Source organism: Aspergillus brunneoviolaceus (assembly GCF_003184695.1).
Source record: "Aspergillus brunneoviolaceus CBS 621.78 unplaced genomic scaffold BO95scaffold_85, whole genome shotgun sequence".
Taxonomy (NCBI): Eukaryota; Fungi; Ascomycota; class Eurotiomycetes; order Eurotiales; family Aspergillaceae; genus Aspergillus; species Aspergillus brunneoviolaceus.
Window position 1 is genome coordinate 85,801 of NW_020290815.1, and position 22,327 is coordinate 108,127.

At 55.1% G+C, this 22,327-nt stretch overlaps 9 protein-coding genes and 1 non-coding gene across 10 annotated transcripts; 6 read left to right on the plus strand and 4 right to left on the minus strand.

Moving 5' to 3' along the window:
* Positions 1–430: 430 nt before the first annotated feature.
* On the plus strand, positions 431–1,510 carry BO95DRAFT_374016 (DUF3632 domain-containing protein; the record flags this gene model as incomplete). Its single annotated transcript, XM_025583082.1, has 1 exon — positions 431–1,510. One exon carries the CDS (start codon positions 431–433, stop codon positions 1,508–1,510), a length of 1,080 nt encoding a protein of 359 aa, XP_025437616.1.
* A 166-nt stretch (positions 1,511–1,676) lies between these two features.
* BO95DRAFT_277955 (antimicrobial peptide) lies at positions 1,677–2,341 on the minus strand. The gene is made up of 3 exons (XM_025581622.1): positions 2,108–2,341; positions 1,960–2,040; positions 1,677–1,906 (listed from the first exon to the last, which is right to left on the minus strand). Exons 1-3 carry the CDS (start codon positions 2,234–2,236, stop codon positions 1,844–1,846), a joined length of 273 nt encoding a protein of 90 aa, XP_025437617.1. The 5' UTR covers positions 2,237–2,341; the 3' UTR covers positions 1,677–1,843.
* Positions 2,342–3,205: 864 nt separating this feature from the next.
* Positions 3,206–3,279, plus strand: BO95DRAFT_t280. Its single transcript has one exon. It is a non-coding gene; the product is annotated as a tRNA-Asn (tRNA).
* A 424-nt stretch (positions 3,280–3,703) lies between these two features.
* On the plus strand, positions 3,704–6,021 carry BO95DRAFT_485741 (fungal specific transcription factor domain-containing protein; the record flags this gene model as incomplete). The annotated part of the gene is made up of 7 exons (XM_025590421.1): positions 3,704–3,762; positions 3,913–3,937; positions 3,992–4,062; positions 4,126–4,269; positions 4,339–4,655; positions 4,706–5,610; positions 5,674–6,021. 7 exons carry the CDS (start codon positions 3,704–3,706, stop codon positions 6,019–6,021), a joined length of 1,869 nt encoding a protein of 622 aa, XP_025437618.1.
* A 187-nt stretch (positions 6,022–6,208) lies between these two features.
* BO95DRAFT_476778 (NAD(P)/FAD-dependent oxidoreductase) lies at positions 6,209–7,892 on the plus strand. The gene is made up of 2 exons (XM_025589949.1): positions 6,209–7,430; positions 7,530–7,892. Exons 1-2 carry the CDS (start codon positions 6,304–6,306, stop codon positions 7,711–7,713), a joined length of 1,311 nt encoding a protein of 436 aa, XP_025437619.1. The 5' UTR covers positions 6,209–6,303; the 3' UTR covers positions 7,714–7,892.
* A 39-nt stretch (positions 7,893–7,931) lies between these two features.
* On the minus strand, positions 7,932–11,639 carry BO95DRAFT_485743 (acetyl-CoA synthetase-like protein; the record flags this gene model as incomplete). The annotated part of the gene is made up of 1 exon (XM_025590422.1): positions 7,932–11,639. The coding sequence occupies one exon, from the start codon at positions 11,637–11,639 to the stop codon at positions 7,932–7,934; it is 3,708 nt and encodes a 1,235-aa protein (XP_025437620.1).
* Positions 11,640–13,402: 1,763 nt separating this feature from the next.
* On the plus strand, positions 13,403–14,703 carry BO95DRAFT_485744 (uncharacterized protein; the record flags this gene model as incomplete). Its single annotated transcript, XM_025590423.1, has 6 exons — positions 13,403–13,585; positions 13,648–13,684; positions 13,738–13,805; positions 13,863–14,236; positions 14,286–14,356; positions 14,423–14,703. 6 exons carry the CDS (start codon positions 13,403–13,405, stop codon positions 14,701–14,703), a joined length of 1,014 nt encoding a protein of 337 aa, XP_025437621.1.
* A 390-nt stretch (positions 14,704–15,093) lies between these two features.
* BO95DRAFT_278036 (uncharacterized protein) lies at positions 15,094–15,921 on the minus strand. The gene is made up of 5 exons (XM_025581623.1): positions 15,687–15,921; positions 15,576–15,632; positions 15,486–15,501; positions 15,320–15,433; positions 15,094–15,245 (listed from the first exon to the last, which is right to left on the minus strand). The coding sequence occupies exons 1-5, from the start codon at positions 15,711–15,713 to the stop codon at positions 15,160–15,162; spliced, it is 300 nt and encodes a 99-aa protein (XP_025437622.1). The 5' UTR covers positions 15,714–15,921; the 3' UTR covers positions 15,094–15,159.
* A 1,047-nt stretch (positions 15,922–16,968) lies between these two features.
* On the plus strand, positions 16,969–19,253 carry BO95DRAFT_447287 (alpha-keto acid decarboxylase family protein). The gene has a single exon (XM_025587585.1). The coding sequence runs from the start codon at positions 17,316–17,318 to the stop codon at positions 19,026–19,028; it is 1,713 nt and encodes a 570-aa protein (XP_025437623.1). The 5' UTR covers positions 16,969–17,315; the 3' UTR covers positions 19,029–19,253.
* BO95DRAFT_278071 (uncharacterized protein) lies at positions 19,135–21,961 on the minus strand. The gene is made up of 6 exons (XM_025581624.1): positions 20,878–21,961; positions 20,664–20,812; positions 20,540–20,605; positions 19,913–20,489; positions 19,316–19,850; positions 19,135–19,257 (listed from the first exon to the last, which is right to left on the minus strand). Exons 1-6 carry the CDS (start codon positions 21,608–21,610, stop codon positions 19,242–19,244), a joined length of 2,076 nt encoding a protein of 691 aa, XP_025437624.1. The 5' UTR covers positions 21,611–21,961; the 3' UTR covers positions 19,135–19,241.
* Positions 21,962–22,327: the final 366 nt, after the last annotated feature.

Sequence of the window (22,327 nt, forward strand, 5' to 3'; positions counted from 1 at the left end):
CCAGTTACACGGGTCTCCTGGCATCATATCCTAGCTGAACTCTATGCACTAGCAAAGACCATCTATTTCAGGGCTTCAGCGCTCACACCGACAAATGTTTGCTCTCCAGCCTCGCCAACCGGCCTGGATGAGCTACGAACCCAAGGACGAGACGATGTCACTCTCCTGGCTTGGCACCATATGAGTTGGAGGATTTGACAGGGGATTTCAACTCCATGACTTGGCGAAGAGCGGTGAATTCAGTGCCCTTTGTTCGTCCCAAACCCTTTTGACGAGCCGGGCCATCCATGGCTGCCTAGAGCTATACTTGATGTGTGTGCTGGATTTATATAGAAGCGGCGTTGCTCAGCTGCTACACCTGCAACCATCAGGCACAATCCCCGCCCTACAGACCTCCTGAACATCCTTGTGTATCATGTCTGATTCTCCAATGGAGCCCCCGAGCGAGCCAAATGACAGCGAGTACTCGAGCGCTCAGGCCTCCATCGAGTATCGCGAGTCTCTGCTTGCAGACGTGCGACGCGGGCATCTGGCGGAGCTGCGCGGCTCCGTCTACAATCGATACTACAGTATCACCGATAGATTCTGGCAAGGGGAGTCCTTCCAGGAACTGGAACCAGCCATTCGTGATCTCTGGTTCGCATTCCATGTCTGGGCGCGTAACATCTCCCACGAGCCGCCGGAACACGATCGGATAGTCTTGGACTTCACTCGGTTTCAGCTGTCCGGACCGTTACAGCGACTGGTGCAGGACAGTGACCACGAGTTCGAGGTGGCTCAAAGCCCGACAGGAGCGGTCTTGTGGCGCGATGTGCCCTTTTTCCTTGAGGACACGACCGCATACTTCATCCAGCACTTTCCCACGATGAAGGCCGACCATCGACTCAACTTCACCTACTTTGTGGCCAAAGTCGCATCCACCGGGGTGCTGCAAGATCGACTCACCGAGGTGGGTCTGTTGACCTTCCGCGAGGCGTTGGAGACCGACCGTCCACTGGGAGGTCTCGATCCCGCACCGGACTCCTCCAGGCCTGCTCAGACACTGTCCGACCTGCCCATTGCCGCTTTTCTCCCCGCCATCCGCGCGTGGATCTTTGAGTGTGGACGGAGAATGATCAACCTGTGTGATGTGTCGTGGAATAAGTGCGATTCATCGCTGGGCCGTGGCGGTCCCTTGTTTCTTCAGGCCACGGAGCTCAGTCGCAAGGCTCCCGCGGGCCTTAGTGCAGGGCGATGGCTGTTCTGGATTAAGAGAGTGGATCAGATCCACGAGCAGGCAACACAGGCCCAGGAGACGAAACTCGCCGAAGAGGCCTGGGTCACCCTGGAGCTGATGCTCCACCCGCTTGAATATCGGGACAGTCCCGTTTCTCGAGCGTACAAGGCCGCACCCGACGACTTTATCCGGGTCAAGTGGCCCGAGTTCTGGGCTTCAGAGATGCCGGTTGAAGAGGGAGACATCGAGGCACGTGAGGATGAGCCTGAGAGGCCTCTGCTTGGAGAGGATTGATCATGAATAGCGGTAGTGCCGTGGTGAATTGCGAGTACCTATTTCTTATCGCTGCCTGTCGAGGAAGTGTAGCGCAGCCTGCACCAATCGTCAATGTATAGCTATCACTACGGTCTACATGCTCTGAGCTCGACTACCATTACCTTCGGTGGAAGTTAAAACCCTCGTTTCTTTAGACTAAGAGAAAGAACAGAAATTTCCGACAGCAGATAATTAGTAGCAACAACCTGTGATTTCCATCCCTCCCACTGACTGAGAAGTCCGACGTCGCGACCCCGTACGGCTCCACAGGACACACATTAGCTTCGCCCAGAGCCAGCCATGCGCAAACCACTAGTAGCAGTTGCAATCCCTATTGTAGGAGTCGAAATTGCACTTGGCGCCGTCCTTACTGCACTACAAGGGACTCAGTCAACAGATACTACCGAGCTTGGACGAGCTGGGCTCACCTTTCGGAATTGGCACTTGCAGATAGCAGTCCTTCCACTTTGCGCGGTGTACCGGCATTGATTTTCACTCTTCCGGCATTGCTACGCCGGAGTCAACGAATCAGTCTTGATCTTTGTTTCGCTCGCGACTAAGCTGTGGAATACTGACTCCATCGTATTTGACCTGAACGTTGTTCTCGCTTCTCACGCCGACTGATTCGGCATGATTGAGCGGGGTAGCAGCCACACCCATGGCAGCGAGGATGATGAAGCTGATTGAGACGGGGGAGATCTTCATTCTGGGCGATAGGGTGCGTGGGGTAGTGTGAGATGGTAATAAGTGGTAATTGGTGTCGGTGCGGCACCTGTGCGTGATCTCAATGACACTGCCATCATGGCTGATCACTCTGCTTTATATTCATATCGGTCGGATATTCCTTCCAGCGACTGCCTTTGAATCAGCTAGAGAGCACCTGAATCAGGCTGAACGCAGCTGAGACTCAGAATGATCACACGAGGGCTTGGCGGTCCTGTTCTTGATGCTTTGTTGTCCTCAGCTCGCCTTCGCGATGTCTGTCGAGGACAATCATGCTTCTCTGGGATTCTTGTCGTGTCGTTACATCGATGCATGGGCTTCTGTGGACCTCGTGATAACGCCGTTCGTCGGAGTTTGACTTGAAGTCGACATGCATATACACCAGTCGTGTTAGCAATGCGGAGTGCACAGTAGGCAGACTCGGTCTCTGTGGCTCTGCCCCAACAAACAAATGACAGATGTGTATTGTCTTTTGTAGACTGCTAGTTGAAAGAAGATGCATACTGGGCTCCAAATTGCAAGAGGCTTTGTATAGAACCAGGCTCGTGACATGTACCTTATGCTGGTTTGACCCATCTCAGATTCGAATGCGGACTAAGAAGTCAAGCGCTCATCTGGTGACTTACTTCCGGGTTTAGTAATGTGTGCAGTGGTTGGAATTATGGGCGATGTCAGGAGCTGGCAACTAGATGCTTGTGAATATATTTCGAGAAGAAATCGCACATCACCACAAACAATCCTGTCCAAAGGAGGGAAGGGAGATTTGAGTAGTATTGTACCCTCGATACCTACTTTTTAGGACCGCCAGAGCAATGGCATTGTCAATTTCAATATTATGGCTTAGGTAGAATTGCCTGTTGCACGGTGAACTGACAACAGCCTTGAATGAATGATTACACCACATAGCTTTTGGGATATATTTTCTGGTTTGAGTGACCTTGACACAAGCACGTCTTGGTGGCGCAATTGGTTAGCGCGTACGACTGTTAATCGTGAGGTTGAGAGTTCGATCCTCTCCTAGGACGTCCTTTGTTTTTATGCTTGTTTTGGCCTGGGGCACTCGCACCTTCCTCCTTTTTAATCCTCCGCTTTATGGCCAAAACCTGCCCCAATGCTAGTAAATTGTTCCCCAATCCACACGATCCCTCTCACCTTCGTCGAACAAATTGCTTTTTTGTCCCTCTTGATGGCATATCGATAGTAGCTCTGGCCACCGGACGGTGAGCCGGGCACGTGAGCGGGACTCAAATTCTCTGCTTAGGAGCTGTCACATGAGCGGAAGACGGTCCCTCCTGCCATTGGCTCTCGCAATCCCCCATGCTTCACAAGGGCAGGTGTAACTAAGGTAGTCCACTGGGCAGGCGAAGTTTCATTCCAGCAGAATCGTTTCTCCTGTTCACAAGACATTCCCCTTCTAGCCCTTGATATTTCTTTATCACCGCCACAGTTATGGCTAGTCCTCTCCTCACACCTGAGCCACGCGCCCGGCAGGCTTGTGAACCGTGTCGGTAAGACTCCCGGCACTTCCATTGGGATGACCTCATTCATAACCCACCCCCCGGTATCGGTAGGAAGAAGAAGACCAAATGTCCTGGCGAAAGACCAATATGTTCCTTCTGTCGACGTCTGAATCAGAGATGCGCGTACGGGCGGAGTAGTGACCCACCCACTCGTTCGTCCGAGGTAAGCGTCTCCCTTGACACTATCTAATAGACTCTGATATTCTACATGCTACAGTCCCGACAAGAGACGCGGGAGCGGCTTCGACGGCTAGAATCGCGTCTGGAACGCATCGATGGATTTTTTCAGTACGTGATTGGCTCGAGTCCTTGCCTGCCCAGGTGGCTAAACTGACCATGTGGTGGAAACAGGACCCTGACGGATCGTGCACCACAAGACGCCATGCCTTCCCCACAGGTTCAACCATTTCTGCACAGGATCTTGCAGAGCCAAACAGAAACCTCAGCGTCTACCCCCGGTATCTCACAGGCCCAGTCTTTCGACCCATCCCGATGGTACGTCTAATTGGTTCCCCTTGATTCTTCTACTGTGAATTCTGAAACTCAAGACAATTATTGGAACAGCCTGTATCCACCGCCGGAGGCCCTGGCTCAGCTAGTGAACGTGTACACAGAGAAGGTACATAGCCAACCGCTTCCTCTGTTCGACAAAGAGAGACTCTCCGCTCAGATCCGACACTATCCCGACTTCCTCCTGCAAGCCTTCATGGCGCTCACCTTGCTCTTCGTCGAGCTACCTTTCTACGGGGACGCAAAAGCGCAAGCCATCGAGCTGTACCTCCGTTCCGCCCGTCCCACAGTCATTCAACTGGCTGCGGAAGGCACCCCATCGGTGCCAGTCTTGCAAGCATTATGCCTTATGACCTTGAGCGATGTTGCTGGTGCGGTCCTCTATGTGACCTGAACTAACGAGCCATGCTGACTTCCTTAGCTGGCCGACACGCACGAGTCTGGATGGATGCTGGGATCGCGGCTAGATTGGTCCTTTGTGTGTCCCCCACCGGCGCAGGGTCTGCTACGGAATATGCGTCGACGCGAGATGATCAGAGGCGATGTTGTTGGAGTGTGTTTATTCTTGAGAGAGTCTTCGCCCCCGGCCCGAGTCTCTTGCACATCGACAGCTACCCGCTGGGACGAGTAGGGTATCCTGTCAGCCCCCCACGGCCCCGCTCCCTCATGGCGAACGACGACGGCTCTGCGCCTAATGCCTTTGCCAGCAGTGCTGCAGACCTGGGAATACAGGCCTACTGCCTCCAAGTGACTGGGCTGTGGTATGAAGTTCTGGGGTACCTGCGACAGCGCCTGGCTAATCCAACCGATGACCCCTGGATCGCCGCCTCGCGCCATCACACGCTGGTTGCGCAGTATTACGAGTTCGAGACGGGGATCTCGCAGCTGCACCGATATCGGAACGTCGGCTTCCACACCATCACCTCCAGCGAACTGCTGCAGCACAAGGAGTACTGGACGGCCTGGCTTTATTTGCAGGTGGCATTCCACGCGGGCCAAGCCCTCTTGCATCATCCTCTGTTCCATGTCACTCATGTGCGACGTGCATCGTCCAAGTTCCAACCGCCATCCTTCCTCCAACAAACCATAGACCAAGCCCTGCTTCACTCGGGTTGGCCCACGCGCTTGATCCGAACGTGGGAGAAGCATGGGATTGAGATCAACGACCCGTTTCTGGCTCAACTTGTGGCGACCGCTGCGTCTATCCACTGGATGTTCCAGTTTGCGAGTGAGAAAGCCATCGCCGACCGGGCACGGGAGGATTTCGAGCAATGCCAACGCTTTTTGACAGATCTAGCGACCCGATGGCCACACATTGCTGGAATGGTGAGATTTCTTATCCTTTTCTTGATTTTTTTTTTCTTTTTTTATTTTAATTGAGTTGAATAGGTAGACAAGCTTGCGTATCTGCAAAGTCTGTCGGGACACAGCACTGGCGCGAGTGGCATTCCGCCTTTCAAATGGTCGGCGATGTGGGATTTGCTGGACCCGAACTCACCTCATAGCAGTGTGGAGGAGTCCCATCTAGCATTTGTGCCTGGTGGCCAGCAGATCGCCACGCAATACCTGGTGCCGTTGCGCGAGTCCCCACCGAACCGGGCCTCACTGGGAGGCGAGGATGAAGTGCTGGCTTCGTCGTCGGAGTGGATGAACAGCGATTTTTTCAGTCTGCTTGATGTACCATACTTCGGCCAGGGTCCATCGCAGCTGCCTTCCGACTGCCACGGGGAGTTGTAAGCATATTATTTTATTTTGTTTACGTACAGAATGGAGCCCCTCCGCATTCTTCCCAGCCGGGCCGGTGTAGGAGTGGGGACGGATTGCACTGATAATAATAATGCCGTGCCCACTCCTCCCGCCAAGCTTTCGATGTGGCCGACCTTCGGACCTGAAAAATTCTCCCCTTTCTGGCAACATGCCACGCCCTCCAGGCTGTCTATATAATACACTGCCCTTCCTGGATGATCTTCGCCTTCAGAGACAAGCACAGCTGATCATTCTCCCATTCTATCCGGAAAAATGGCTATCCCCCCTTCCAAATCGGCCGCGATTGTGATTGTCGGCGCAGGTGTCTTCGGTCTGTCCACAGCCCTGGAATTGACGCGTCGGGGTTACACCAACATCACCGTCTTGGACCGGCATCTGGCCCCGGTGCCCGATGGCTCCAGTGTCGACGTCTCGCGCATTATCCGCGCCGACTATGCCGATGTCTTCTACGCCCGCATGGCGCTGGACGCCCTGCAGAACGGCTGGCACGGCGAGTACGCCCCGTACTTCTACCAGAGCGGCCTGATGTGCACGCAGACGCAAGGCAGCGGCGAGCACGAGTACATCGCCCAGTCGAAGCAGAACATGGAGCAGCTCGGCGGCAAGGCCGCCAATCTCCTGTCCTTCCAGGGCGCCGAGATCCGCCAGCAGTACCCCGGCATCCACGGCGATCTCTCGCAGGCCAGCGGCTACGTCAACATGGATTCCGGCTGGGCCAACGCCGAGCTCAGCATCGGCCACCTGGCGCGCAACTGCACGCGGGCCGGCGTCTCGTTCCGCGCCGGACCCCAAGGCACCGTCACCGACTTCCTGACGCAGACCACCCCCGCGACGACCGGCAAGAAGCGGGTGACCGGCGTGCGCACGGCCAGCGGCGAGAGCATCGCCGCCGACCTGGTCATGGTGTCGACGGGCGCCTGGACCCCGCATCTGCTGGAGATGACCGGCCGCTCCGTCTCGGTCGCCCAGCCCGTAGCCTTCCTGCAGCTCACGGCCGACGAGGCCCGCGAGCTCGACAACAACCGCTGCCCCGTGATCCTGGACCTGAGCACCGGGTGGTTCACCTTCCCCCCGACGCCGGGGACCCACCTGCTGAAGATCGCGCGCCACGGGTTCGGCTACGAGCGCACCAACGAGGCCAAGCCGCAGAACCCGAGCGCCTACTCGGCCCCGACGCTGGCCCGCCAGGGCGGCTACCTGCCCCCGGATGCCGAGAAGGCGCTGCGCGAGGGCCTGGAGCTGTGGCTGCCCCGGTTCAAGGACCGGCCCTTCGTCCAGCGCCGACTGTGCTGGTACAGCGACACCCCCAAGGGCGACTTCATCGTCGACTACCACCCCGACTATGAGGGTTTGTTCGTCGCGACGGGCGGAAGTGGCCAGTACGTATCTCTCCTAACCCTTGAATGCTCCCGGAACACCCCCAGCAAGTATGGTCCCGGATGAGGAACTCAGCTGCTAATCACCACCATCACCAACAGTGCCTTCAAGTTCCTCCCCGTCCTGGGTCGCTACGTCGCCGACAGCCTGGAGCTGACTGCGTCGGCGGAGCAGCGCCAGAAATGGGCGTGGCCTGTGGCGCCTCAACCCATCGCCTCGGGAGACGGCAGTCGCGGTGGACCGCCTCGCCGTCGCTTGACGCCCGAGGAACGGGCGCGCTTGTAGATCCTGAATGGTGGACATGACACGAATGACGAACGAGACAAACAAGACGGCCAGACATCGGGGAATGAATGGGTCTTTGCATGCCGAATCTGTAGGAATCACGGTCGCAATTGTACAGCAAGCACCACCTCCCTAACCAGCGTTGACATTTTCTAGACAAATACACTTTTCTTCTTTCCAATTTCTTCCACAGCCCTCCAGTACGGATACGAAACCAATTACTCGCGCAGCATGCGAGGCATACGATGTGGTTTAGGGTCCGTGAGCGTCGCAGCCACCACGCTCTCCAGTAGACCGGACAAGCCTTCTTTACGCGCTTGCTCTAACCAAGTATCTGCGTCCACCGTCCGCAGGGGCGCACGGAAGCGTTCTTCCAGGAACTCCCGAAACCGAGCCACGGGTACCGGGGTGGTGCTGGCGTGATGATGGAAGGTGGGCGACTCGTTCATCTCGGGGCGTTTGCCTCGGTCCTCCGGGCTCCGCAAAGCGGCCTTCGTGATCTCCGCCGCCACGTCCGTGACGGACACAAAGTCGAAGAACCCCGTCCAGTGGGGGAGGGCTGGGAGCTGGAGTGTGCGCAAGGACCACTGGATGAGACCCTGCATGAAATCGGTGCCGTGCATGCCTTCACCGACGATGTTGGTCGGCCGATGGATGGCGCAGGGGAGCTGGAACCGAGCCGCGCACTTCTCCAGATAGACCTCGCTCGCCCACTTCGAAGCCACGTAGCCGCTGTCTGCGCCATCCGCGGGAGGCAGGCAGTGCGCCACCGACTGAGGGGGTAGGGAGTCCAGGTCGGTCAACTGGGCCACATCGGCTGTGGAGACGAAGTGGAGCGGGATTTGACGCCGTAGGGCCATGCAGGCGAGGTGGCGGGTGGACTGCACGTTGGCCGGGTGTAGGGACCGGTACGACTTCAAGAACGAGACGTCGGCGCCGTTGTGGATGATCAGGTCGACTCGCGAAGCCAGCTCCTGCCAACACACCCGGTCGAGACCCAGTCTGGGCGCTGTGAGATCCCCCTTGTAGCGGACCACCTTGGCCGTGCCCGCGGCGGATGCGACCGACGGCGGCGTAAGGCGATGGATGCAATGAATGCGCGCCACGTGAGGGTCCGCCGCCAGGCATCGCAGGAGTGCAGAGCCGAGAAACCCGGTTGCGCCGGTCAGACACACCTCGATGCCTCCCTCTGCGTGGAGAGGACCGAGCTGGGGGCTCCTCCCGTCGCAGATGTACTTCTCTTCCAGCCCGGGCAGGGTTTCCTGCTCCCAATCAATGTTGGACTCGGGTGGCGGAGTTGGCGCACCGGTCAGCAACGCGGCCATGTCTTCTATCGTGCTGGACTGGAAAAGCGTGGACAAAGGGACCGATCGCTTCAGGTGTTGCTGCAAGAAAGCTTGCACCTTCACCATCAACAAGGAGTTTCCCCCAGCTTGGAAAAAGTCCGTCGTTGGGCTCCAGACGGCTGTCTGGGCGGATTGATCCAAGCACTGCTCCCAGATCCAGATGACGAAGCGTTCGGAATCTGAAATCGTGGGAGACATGGCATGCTGCCTCTTGGAGGGCAATGGTAGTTGGTCGACTGCCCGTCGATCTAGCTTGCCATTGGGGTTTCGGGGCAGGCCATCGACTGGGACGATGACTTGAGGTAGCATGTACGGCGGCAGAGGAAGGTTGGCAACGAGCTCGTCGAGGAACTGCAGCATCTCGTTCACGGCCGCGAGTTCCTGCGTGCAGACAGGGACGACAAACGCCGTCAGAAAGCGACGATCCCCTTCGGCGTCGTGCAAGCCGCGCACAGAGACCACGGCCTCTGCGAGCCGTCCTTCTGCAGAGTTCAGAATCGTGTTGGAAATGTCGTCAAGTTCGATGCGGTAGCCACGCAGCTTGACTTGATGATCGCCGCCGATGCGTCCGAGATACACAAGCTCCCCAGTAGGGAGCAGACGGCCTTTATCACCGGTCCAATACATGGTGCAACCGCGACTCTTGTCTGGGGCGTCCACGAAAGGATCCGGTCGGAACCTCTGCTTGGTCAGGGCATCTTTGTGTAGATATCCCCTGGCCACTCCCGGACCACTGACGACAATCTCCCCAGTGAACCCTACGGGCAGTGGCGCACCATCGAGGTCGAAGATATATGTCGAGTAGTTGGGCAGGGTCCACCCGACACTGATGGGTTGCAGATCGATGCAGGCAGGACCGAAAGTATCGATCGCAAGACATGAGCTCGAAATCGAGATCTCGGTTGGTCCATACCGATTGATGAGCCGCAAGCCAGGTCGCCGCAGGGCGTGGAATAACTCAATGAGATGTCGTGGCAAAGCTTCACCTCCCACAAAGGCAGTCCTCCAGGAGGACAGCTGGTGCAGAGCATCCGATCCGTACCGCAGCAACATCATATATTCCGACGGTGTGGCGTAAGTGTAGGTGACGTTCTCGGCCAGCATCAGCCGAGAAAGCGCAATAGCATCTCCACGTAGACGGCGCGGGGCAACAATCAATGAGCCGCCCCCCACCAGAGGCTGAAGCATCTGATCGAGAGAGACATCGAATCCAAGTGAGCTTTGTTGGAGCGCAATTTCACAGCCTATCCGAAACCGATGGCGCACCCCCAGAATCTGATGCAGCAGATTGGCATGCGTGAGCAGGATTCCCTTGGGAGTTCCGGTGGATCCGCTAGTATAAAGAACACAAGCTGCAGATTCGCACTGGGACACGTCCGAATACGCCTGGGTTTGGGCACGGCCAATCTCGGCGATGGAGACCGGAGTACTTGAATGGAGATTCAGTCGCCGAATGACCGATTCAGTTGGGGCGTGGTATATGATCGCTGCGGGTTGGCAGTCGTCCAAAATCAGTTGGAGTCGAGAGAAGGGATTCTGCGGATCGAGCGGTACATATATGGCATTGATGCGCCATATCGCCAAGAGATGACAGACGGAATGTAGGGTCGGTTCGCAACATACGGCGACATAGCCCTGGGCTTGAACCCCATTCATGCGAAGGACGGCTGCTGCGCGTTGAATGTGCTGCTGCATCTGCTTGTATGTGATGCTGTTCCCGTCCGCATCCTTGACGGCAACCACTCCAGGGCTCGCGATCGACATTTGCTCGATTCGCTTCGAAATTGTGGCCGGATCGGTGATATCCAGACGGGGCCCTCTCCCGAAAACCAGCCCGGCCATAACGTCGTTCTCGTCGTATAAACACTGCTGTGCAATTGGCATTTGCGGATCTCTTACACAAGACTCGAAGAGGCGCATGTAAGCTCGTAGGAGGAAATGTAGACTTTCGTGTGAGTACAAATACGTTGGGGAGCGAAGGGTGATGCTGGCAATTCCATCAGGCTGCCGAGTCAGGTATAGAACGAGATCGCAGGGAGCTGCAGCATCACCTTGAATAGAAATATTAGAGAGGCTGCCAGCATGGTGATCTTGATAGATCAGTTGCACCTGAAATAGTGGGTGTTCAGGAGTCGAGTGTGTCCTTGAATAGAGGCAGAGAAGATCGTTCACCCTCCCAGGCCCATACTTCAGGGTTTCCAGGGTAGTCCGACAGGCTCGGTGGATGACCTCGTTAATTGTGTCTTGAGGTGCGATGTTGAAGCAATGGGGAAGCGGTTGGACTTCTTTTCGACCTCCACGTTGAGGCTCTGCGACTCCGATGCAGCCCTCGCGGATTTCCAGGAGCCGTGCCAAAAGGGCTTGCAGTATCGCTAAGTGACCATGGAACTCGGTAGCACCCATCTGGCGCACCAGAGAACGGAAGGCAGCCACCGTTCCACTGGGTAGGAAGATCTGAGCTTCGTGTGTGGGATATTCCGGTAGCAGCCGCCGCGTAGGCACTTGACTGAAATCAAACAGTGGCAAGGTGCAGGGCCAATTGGCCAAAGTGGGCTTCAGTGAATCATTCTCGCCGGTCATCTCGTATGTGGGTGTCTCTCGCTGTCGTCTTGCGATTGAGGTTTAGGGAACGAGCTGGAGTGGCATCTCAGGGATCATAAATTCACTCCAGCGAGGCGGGCTGTAGCCCTCTGAGTTTCTGGTAAACAAGATCTCTTGCCTGATCTAGCAAGATATCGTGGAAAAGGCACCACCTGGAGAAAGATGTTTTCGGATCAGAGATCGGGTGGTGACGACGAAGGCGCATGTCGTCGGGCTCGATCTCACGAACACCCATGGTTCGCTTCCCGTGTATTTCCAAGCAAGAACCCCATATTCTAGAGATATCTGACACCCCGGAGACCTGGAAGGAGCTCGAAGAGGTGCGAATGCTGGACCGTGCTTGAAAAACCTGGGTAGGTGACATTTCTTTTCGCCTGTCATGAGCCTTCTTGGCAACTCAATGCTCCAGAGACCCGGCGCTGAAACTGGGCTGTTTGTGTCTTGATCGTCACAAAGACATGCATGCTTCAAAGCAGTTTCCTGTTGACGCCAGTTCCTGGGAGGATTGCAATCTCAAAACCTGATTCTTTTCGGTCGGCAACGCGATCTTTCTGCTGCAGTCGTTCATGTTCTTCAAAATCGAAAGTTCGGTCAACTGTTGACGCAAACGATCAGCCTATCGAACCACACATCTGGGAATCCGACGGGGAGAACTGGGGAGGAATGGTCGAACTGGCCATCGAAAAGATTTCTAGATGTAGCAATAGGGGGTAGAGACGTGTGGTCAATCCATGATGACTGGATCTGCGTCTGGAAGGAGTTCAGATCAGCTTCCAGGAAAGAGTGAAGAACCTCATCCCCCAGCTCGGTAACAGCAAGCAAAGCACCAATTCACTGCTGCTTCTCGGAACTATCTTCCTTCCCCTTTTCCTGTTTCAGTACTGTCGAAATAAGAATGGGCGATCATGCCAGGAACAAGTGCCAACCTCGACAATGAATTCCAGGAAACGCCAGTCAGTCAGCCATCCCTTGCATGAAACTACCACATTGGAGATGAATGGACATGAAGAGTCTCAGGGCAGCCGTCAAGGCCCATGCAGGGGTTGTGTCACGATAATCTATACGATTACTGTACATTCCGGGGGAGCTTTCTTTAGAGTAGATAGGTTTCAAACGCGGGGGAAAGGGAACCCTAACTGGATGGGTAGGAAAAGTCATTGGCTCTACATGTCCAAGCGAGTCTCAACTCACCAAGCTCAGGATGTAATATCGCTGACAACTGCACGCCCTGCGATCATCGAGATTGATTGGTTTATCGTGATGATCGGTGCCGTTGTGTCTCTTCTCGCAGAATCTGATATATCCGTATGCGCAAACCCGATGCAGTGCTGGGATCGCTGATCTTCGGCGGGAATCGACTGCATTTAGTTTCGGCAAGGAGTTCCAGGTAGATTATATTCCTGACAGATCACAGCATGACAATTCCGTGTGCTGAAGCAGTGACCGCATCGGCGTGACCAATCTCTCCTGTCGAGCCATGGTGGCGGTACTTATCGCCAGATAATCATTGCATTGCGGAGCAATGGCTATCGTAACTTTGCGACTGCCTCGAAGTGATATCAACTTGCAAGAAGCAGGTTTCGATCTAAGCGAGCTCACCACACCATAATGAGGGGTCGTTCATACCACGCCTGCCCATACTTTTAATGTCCAGCAGGCCCCTGACGCGCCCGGGGACTACTGTACTGCTTTGCGTCCTGTTGCTTGACTGTCGCTTCATCCTCCAAACCTGACTCCACATCATGAAGAGTGCACTCGCGCAGGGAGAGCAGGGATACGACCATGATAACCTGCGGCATGTGGTGATTACAGCCAGTAGTTTCGCGCTGGTAGTCTCAACTCTGGCTGTGGCTTTGCGTCTGTGGTGTCGGCGTATCACTCGCACCAAGGTCTTCTTGGATGACTACCTCATGATTGTTGCCTTGGTGAGTAACCAAGCGTCAACTGCGGCCTTATCTCCCTAATGCTGACCAGCAACTATTTCCAGGTCTTCGAATATGGTATTACGGTGGCAGGGGTTGTTCGTATGTCGACAAGGTGGGATTTCCGGTTGGATTGCTTGCTGATGTGGAACTAGTTTTGTACAACGGCTTGGGAACCCACATCATCTACGTATCTCCGGACCAACTCGTGGTCTACATGAAGGTCATTCCCCTTGTTCTGACATGATCTGAATCAACGCCCTGACCAAAATGTCAATAGACCTTATCGACCGGCACATTCCTGTACACCTTGTGCATCACCTTTGTGAAACTCTCTATCCTCGCGCTCTACAAACGAATCTTCTCCATTCGTCCGATGATGCAAGCCTCGAACGTGGTCGCATGCATCGTGATTCTCTGGTGTTTTGGGGTTTGCCTCATCGGGGCAGTGACCTGCATGCCTTTCAAGAAGCTGTGGGAGCCCAATCTCCCGGGAGGCTGCATCAACCTGGCCCAATTCTACTACGGTCTTCAAATCCCCAACATCTTGACTGACGCAATCATTCTCGTGTTGCCGATGAAAGCCGTCTGGAATCTGCAAGTCCCTCGATCGCAGAAAGTCATGCTGTCGGGAATTTTCCTGATTGGTACCACGTACGTCATCTTATATCTTCCTGCGCGGCACCAGAACTGACCCCTGCAGAACCCTTGCCTTCGACATCGTGCGGCTGGTGGTGATGGTCCAGCTTTCGGAGGCAGGAGGCGATATCACCTGTTAGCTACCCCCCAACCCCTCTAATGGAATCTCGATAACTCTGTCCCCCACTAACCAGGTAACAGATGACCAAGTTACTGCAAGTGTCTGGACGTGTATCGAGCCCATGATGGGGATCACCGCCGCCTGCCTCTCCAACATGCGGCCCCTCTTCACCATGCTGCCTCGCCCCGAGTGGAGCAAGAATCTGTCCTGGCGCAAGAATGCCTTCTCCTTGCCTTCCTCCTACCGGTCAAAGACGAAGAGTATGGAGCAGAAGCCGAGCATCCACTCCACCACGGTGATCCGCATTGATAGCTCCCGCTTGACCAACTCGAGCACTGCCAGCGAACGGGAGGAGGTTTAATGTCGCCCGGTTTTCACCCATCAGGTGTCATCGTAATCTTTGTTGTACATTGAGATAATTCTTCTAAGCACGTCTCATACTCTCTTGGACAGTCTCGTAGCTAATTTCGGGGACAAATCATAATTTCTTAATTAGTCATAAATTGGTCCATCTAGAGAAGAGGGATAGAGAGATAGATAAAGATTAGTAAATAAATGGAAGAAGGATCAACTAGGCTACCGCTGCCTAGGGATACATTATCAGGAGCATGCAAGTGTCGACAGAAACATGTCGATTTAGGACGAGATTCCACGGCCGAGCTAATGGCAGGTTAGTGGGTAGTTGAAAGGTTGCAGTGTTTTCTCTACGGTCAAGCTCATACGCAACAACCTTTAAAAATGTCACACAAGCCCGTAAGTGCTCCCATTTGAGATGTTATATAGCAGGTAAAATTGACAATTGGGATACGCGTTGCCTTCAGGCGGTGTCCGAAGGATAATACAAGACTAGCGCGTTCTTGTAGTTTTGCTTGGCGTCCTCGTCCAGCAAGGCTTGAAGGAATTCTGGACCATGTCAGTCAGAACATGACGTTTCGACAGATACAGCAAGGAATTGATTATCACATGGGAAGACTTACCGCCAAAGTCCACTTTGCCATCTGCGTTGGCATCACAGACCTCGAGAAACTTCTTGGCATCCTCTTTATCGCCCTTGAATACATACTTGGCGATCTGGTCGAGGTCGAAATTGCCTACCCAGAAAGGTTAGCTGCAGCTGTGGCATGTATGAAGAGCACTACGTGCCCGTCTTCTTCTCTTTCTGCTCGCGTGAAATTCAGTGGTCAGTATTCGGGGCAATCTTGTCGAGAATAATGCGGGAGGGAAAAGACATACGGAAGCATGAAAGAACTCGATCAGAGTCTGGAGAAAGCCCCAGGAGTAGTAGGCATCCTGCGTGATCGGTCAACTGCTGCTTTGTTAGAGGTGACGAAGGCCTAGGCATACCCATTTGACTTCTTCTTTGTTAGACATGGTGTGTATTTGAGAGTTGAACGTTGAGATATGGGTTCGGATTGTAGGTCTGGTAGAACTTGGGAGTTGATTTTTGTGATGTGCTCTTAGCCACGAGATGTGAGCCCTTCTTATAGGCCTCGCTTCGTGCGTTCAGATAGTCCTAGGGCGCAACAACCAAGGCACTTAGCCATGGTCTAGAACCGGAAGTTCCCTTTCCGGCGGTGATGTTGCATTGCGACTCGACGAGTTCAGCTCCGTCTCTTTGTCCCAGTCGCCAGAGTGTGCATCTAGTTGTGACGCATTGGCTCGACGTGCAGGGAAGCACGCTGTCTGTGATTCACCAGAGCTCCAAATGACCCCGCAGACCAGACCATGCAGCTTAGCAGCTTATCCAAATTTCAGGCATGGAGTCTACGTGACCCCCCTCAGTGGAATCAGCAGTGCATGACAGACAAGCAGCAACACGATTGATCTGTGAAACCCTCATCAGGTTTGTTGATCATGGGTATTTTTCTTCCATCGAGGTCGTCGCCTAGGCTGAGAGGCTGTGAGATTAAGCGGATCGGAAATCGAGGAGGGCTGAGGATTCGATCGGCAGTCCGATCCCATGCATTAGTTACTACATAGTACGTAGTAGCATGTAAGTTAGTTGGCGCTTCTCCGCCGATCAGCTGGCCATAGTATTCGACCACGTCAGGATCAGCTCTGCACATCACTTTGGTACCGACCGGGATTGGCATGGTCCATCACAGAGTCCTGCAGTATGTCTTTCCCCGATTGCCGACGCGTCGATGGGAGAAGGGAGTAGGATTGCCCTCTTGAAGAGATATGACCTCAATGGCGGGGGAGAAGGTGGATGTTTGCATTGTCTCAATTTGGCTGCATGAAGCCAGCTAGACAGATAGACAGCTAAACAATGCGCATCTAGCGCGTAATGGAATGGAATGAGTGGAAATGCAAGCAGTGTTGTTGATGGAGATCTTGGAGGAGGGGAAAGATTAACGCGGCAGAACCAGAGAGGGATGGGAGACCCTCAGGGCGGTAGAAAAGAAAAAGCGGTAAAGATAGCGGTAGGCAAAACGGGTGGCCTCGGGTAGTCGCGGTCAGAGGAAGAAAGCACGTGATAGCAAGAGCGGACCGATAAAGAACGACGATAAGCGTAGGCTGGCTACCGCCTGCTCTAATGGGAAATTGCCCCCCGCGGTTGAGCGGGGAAGCTCCCGGTTGTTACGCTTTCGCCTCTAGTTTCCATCTTCCATCTTCACCTTGTCAACACCCACTGTCATTCCATGTGAAGTCCTGGAAACACACCCCAGTGAATCACTACTTGCAAGTGACAAATATCCGGCTACTCTTCATAGGCTGTATATTGCCTACTCTCTCAGCCACTGGTTGTTATCTTGGTGGGCTCAACCTCCGCCGCCTCCCCCTCGTTATCGGCGATAAGATCGCGTGGCTTCGGCCCATCGGCATTGTTCTCCATTCACTCCATTCATCTCCAACTTGCCTCAATTTAAGGTCCTTCCATACCCCCTCCTTCCCCTCCTTCCCCTCTCTCACTTCCTCACTTCGTTTCTCCTCTTTTCCAGCGTTCTTACACCTCGCCATCATATCGCCACCATGACCAAATCCGATAGCGAAACCGTCACCTTGGCGGACTATCTCTTCACCCGACTACAGCAGCTCGGGGTCAACTCCATCTTCGGCGTCCCCGGCGACTACAACCTGCGCTTGCTGGACTATGTCGAACCCTCGGGGCTACACTGGGTAGGAACTTGCAATGAGCTCAACGCCGCCTATGCAGCCGACGGATACGCGCGTTTGGCCGGCTTGTCCGCCATGATCACCACTTTTGGAGTCGGAGAGTTGTCCGCCATCAATGGGGTTGCCGGCGCATACGCAGAACGAGCGCCTGTAGTCCACATTGTGGGCACACCTCCTCGGCCATCTCAGGAGTCTCGCGCCCTGGTGCATCACACCTTTGCCGACGGCGAGTACCGCCGCTTTGCCGCCATGCACGCCCACGTCACTATTGCCCAGACCAATCTCAGCGATCCTCGCACCGTACCTGAGCAGATTGACACGGTGTTGCAGCAAGCTCTGATCCACAGCCGTCCCGTTTACATCGAGATTCCGGACGACATGCCAGGTGTACTGGTGTCGGCCGCCAATCTTACCACCAACGTCCAGCGTCCGGCTGCCCCGACCACTGCGCAAGAGAGTACCGTACTCACCCGCATCGCCGACCGTATTTACACGGCCAAACAGCCTCTGATCCTCGTCGACGGCGAGAGTCGTGCCATTGGCATTCTGGATGAAATCAACACTCTCGTGCGCCAAACCTCCTGGCCAACCTTCACCACTGTCTCCGGCAAAGGCCTAGTGGACGAACACCAACCGAACGTCTACGGCAACTACGCCGGTCGCCTGGGCGACCCCAAGCACAAGACCTACTTCGACCAGGCGGACCTGATCCTCGAGTTTGGGCTGCACGCAACCGACACCAACACATTAGGCTTCCAGACCCTCCCCAACCCCGCCACCTCCATCACCTTCACTGACAAGGCCGTGCGCATTGGCAACGACACCTACCGCGACCTGTCGCCCGCCTTCGTCACGCGCCTAGTGCAGAGCCTCGACTTCGGTCGCATCTCGAAGCCCACCAATCCGCCCCAGAAGACCGTGATTCCCACCGAATCCCTCCCGCCGACCGGCCGCATCACCCAGAAACATTTCTACCGGCGTGTCAACTCCCTCCTCCGCCCAGGCGACGTCGTCCTCACGGAGACCGGCACCGCCAGCTACGGCGGCCGGGACTTCACGCTGCCGACGGGCACGCGACTGTTCGGCGCCATCACCTGGCTGTCGATCGGCTATATGCTACCCGCCACCCTGGGCGCGGCGCTGGCGCAACGCGAGTTGAACCCGAACACGCCCACGCGGGCCGTCCTCTTCATCGGCGACGGCAGTCTGCAGATGACCGTCCAGGAACTGAGCACGATCATTCGCGAGAAGCTGGACGTGGTGATCTTCCTGCTCAACAACGAGGGGTACACGATCGAGCGGGCGATCCACGGCCGGAAACAGGCGTACAACGACGTGGCCCGGTGGCGGCACCACCTGGCAGCGGACTTCTTCGGGGCGGAGGACGGCCACGGCGCCCGGAACAGCTTCACCGCCAACAACTGGGAAGAGCTGGACGCGGTGCTACAGCAGGATGCCATCCAGAATGGGACAGGCTTGCGGTGGGTGGAGGTCTTTATGGAGAAGGAGGACGTGGAGGGGCTGTTGAGGGTGATTCTGGAGAAGCAGATTGCCGCGGAGAAGGCCTGATCTAGCAACATACTACTGATTCTGTGGCTGTATACCTCAAGATCTCTCAGTTTCTTTAGAAGAAGGAATGTGGAGAAGATAAGCTATTAATACACGCTGCCGTAGGCAGGCATGAAAGTCTACCAATTTATGTCCACAAGAATGTAATGGGGTGGGTACATTCGTCTCATTTAGCAGTCTCCCTTCATCGTGTCGAAAATCCCTGAGATTCGGCTAGCATTTGCACACACTGATGGATATAGTTAACTTCTGCTTCTGGTAGTGATAATAGCCGGTGATGAACTTACCCTCCGCTGCATTTGCCCTTGGAGAAGAGACCACATTTGGGGCATTGGGACGCCGTCTTGCACGTGGTCGCCTTGGTGGTCGCGGCGGCGGTGGTAGTCGTGGTTTTGGTAGTGGTGGTGGTAGTCTTGCTGGAGGTAGTGGTAGTCGTGGTGGTGGTAGACAAAGTAGTCGTGGTGGTGGACAAAGTAGTGGAGGTGGTCGAAATGGTCGTGGTGGTTGTGGTGCTAGACGGGGCGGAAGAAGTCGTGGAAGAAGTAGTAGCTGAGGTAGTAGAAGAAGTCGAAGTCGAGGATGAGGTAGTCGGGGACGAAGTATGCGACGACGAGGTGGTCGAAGTGGTGGTGACTGACGAGCTGGGGGCAACCTCGGTGGTGGTGGAGTGCTTGGTGGTGACTGGTGTCTCGATTGTCTGGGTAGTCACCGGCTTGGAGGTCTCCGACTTCACTGTCGTTGAGGCATGCACGGTCTTCGAGATCTCGCTCTCTGGGGTGTGCGTGGTCGCCTTGGAGGTCACGATATTGCTCGTGTGTGAGGCTGGGTGATCGGTGATGCATTAGCAGAGCAGTATAAGTAGGGTTGTGCAGGACAGAACTCACCCGTCGCAACAGCCGAGGATCCAGCATGGGTCGTAACCACCGCCGCACTGGATGAAGCAGAAACCGAAGCGGTAGGCGTGCAGGCAGCGACGCTGCTCTCAGCACCACGCTTAGCAAATGCAATGGCACTGGGAGCCGAAAAGTCCAGCAGCTGCTTGGCATCCCAGGTCCACGAGGCGGCAGGGTACTTGGCGTTGAAGGCATCCAGACCCTGACCAAGGGCATTTTTCTGCCCGGACGCGTCGGTGGTGGGGGTCACCTGGCCCGAGATGGAGGCAAGCCGCGAGGAGACCGAGGTCGCCTGCGTCGAGAGGAACTCCTCCATCCAGCTCGAGTAAGAGTCGGCCCAGCCCTCGCCGGGGATCGGATCGTTGCATCCAGTGGTGAGCTGGTCAATTCCTAGGAAGGCCTCGTAGATGCGCTTGTTCGTCGTCTTGAAGACCTCGGCGATCTTGTTGTCGCGGAGCAGCGAGATCACCGTGGCCATGGTGTTGATGATGGAGAGGGCGTTGTTGGCTTCCTCTTCGCTCGTCGAGCCCTTGGGACTTTGCATGCCGCTGAGGTTCTCGTCGAACATCTAGAGTCCTCAATATACAAGCGGGGTAATGTGCATTGCGATTGACTTACGGGTGCCTTCATGCTGTTCAACTGGTTGTCCATGGCGACAAAGTCCAGATAGGTGTTACTGGGCAGCTGCACGCAGCACATTAGCAAGCGCTGCCTTCTTCCATGTAGTCTGCGAAGCACTCACCATGCCGTATAGCCGCTGGAGTCGGCTCTTGACTCCATTCGCCGTCGGGTGTTCCGTGTCCTGGGTGAGGAAGAAAGTCTTGAAGCTGTTACAGAAGTTGTACTTGGCAATCATGGCCGAAAAGAAGCTATCGACAATCTTCAACTCGTCTGGGATTCTCGGTTAGCTTACCGCACGGTCGACAGCGTAGACCGACCCGCCCAGGGGCACTTACAAACATGGTCAACGTTGATGTACGAATCGGTGGGTGAGACCTTGGCCCCAAGAGCGATGTACTTCTGGCCTGTGCCCGCATTGGCCGAGTCCCAATAAGCCGCAACAGTATCCGTAAGCACGGAACTATCGGAGATCACATCGTAGGTGACAGCCCCGGCCGGGCACTGGTCCAACTTGGGGATATAGTATCCGAGGAATGCGCTTCCCTGCATCGACTCCAGGGTCGCGGGCCCGGGGTATTGCGGCTTGAAGATCTTCGTCCCCAGAGCGCACTTGCCGTTGTTGTAGCTGTTGGTGGTGCGGCCTCGACGGGCGAGCTGGTGCAGCTCGTGCTCGTCGCGCTTGCTGGTGGTAGTGCTGGAATCAACCTCCCCGTCGTCGGCGTCGTCATCGTCGGTGGTAGAGTTGTCGACGTTCAGGAAGTATGTCCATCCGCAAGTTGCTTGGGCCGATGAGGCCGAAGCTACGGCAGAGGAAGATGCCGCAGCACGAGCTTGGACGGGTATGGCGGACGCCGATGCCCAGGAGCTCAGGAGGAGCAGACTGAGAGCGATTGCTTTGGGTGGTGTCATCTTTGAGATTGCAAAAGAGTGTGGGATAAAGAGTGTGGAGTAAAGAGCGTCGGGTGCTGTGGTGAGAGGGATGATATCCTGGAGAGCAGTCTTCACTGACTTATATAGCCAGGGTTCATCTTTGTACTCGTCTCGATCAACAATATAGTCCCTTTTCATGGAGTAGAAAAGCTAATCGACCCTGGTGTTTCTGCTTCTCATCCTGTTATGCCAGCCGTGTGGTTTCATCCTTGGGGCCGACTTCAGACACTACGGCATTGCCACCGCAGGATCCGTACCTGGCCCCCATCCTCTCCTTCAAGGCTCGGAGTCTCCTGCATAAGTCTTGCAAAACCCTTTATCACGCATCTAATCAATAAGTATAGTGCTTTTTGTGATCGTTCGCATTGGAAATTTCGCAGAACAGACCGGTACTGGTGTGACAAGTTTGGAAAGAAATATATCCCAAGCAAAATTTAGCTCGAGGTGAAGCGGAGGAGAAAGAAGTGCTTCCTCTTGTCATCACTAAGAAAACCCACTAATAACAGGCTGAGCCAGTGGGGTAGAAATCTAGATCGACGCTGTGGTCGGTCGACGCGCAGAACCCTAACTTCGCCGCAGGTACGAGGTGCAGAACAAGTCAGGGGCGGCAACACTGGAACACGAGGCTCGGTCTTCTTGTTCAACTGACCATTTCTCTCATTCGTTCATCGCCTCCTGTCGAAAGCCTCTCAACCCGAAACAAGATGACGATCGTGCAGCTTGTCAGGCTCAATGGCCCCCACCCCCTGCGGCTCAAGATAGATGATGATCAGCACCGAAGATTGTGAGGAATCTGATTCATTGGAAAGAGAACCTCAGTAAGGTCAGTCATCGAAGAACTCTATTTTGATGCAG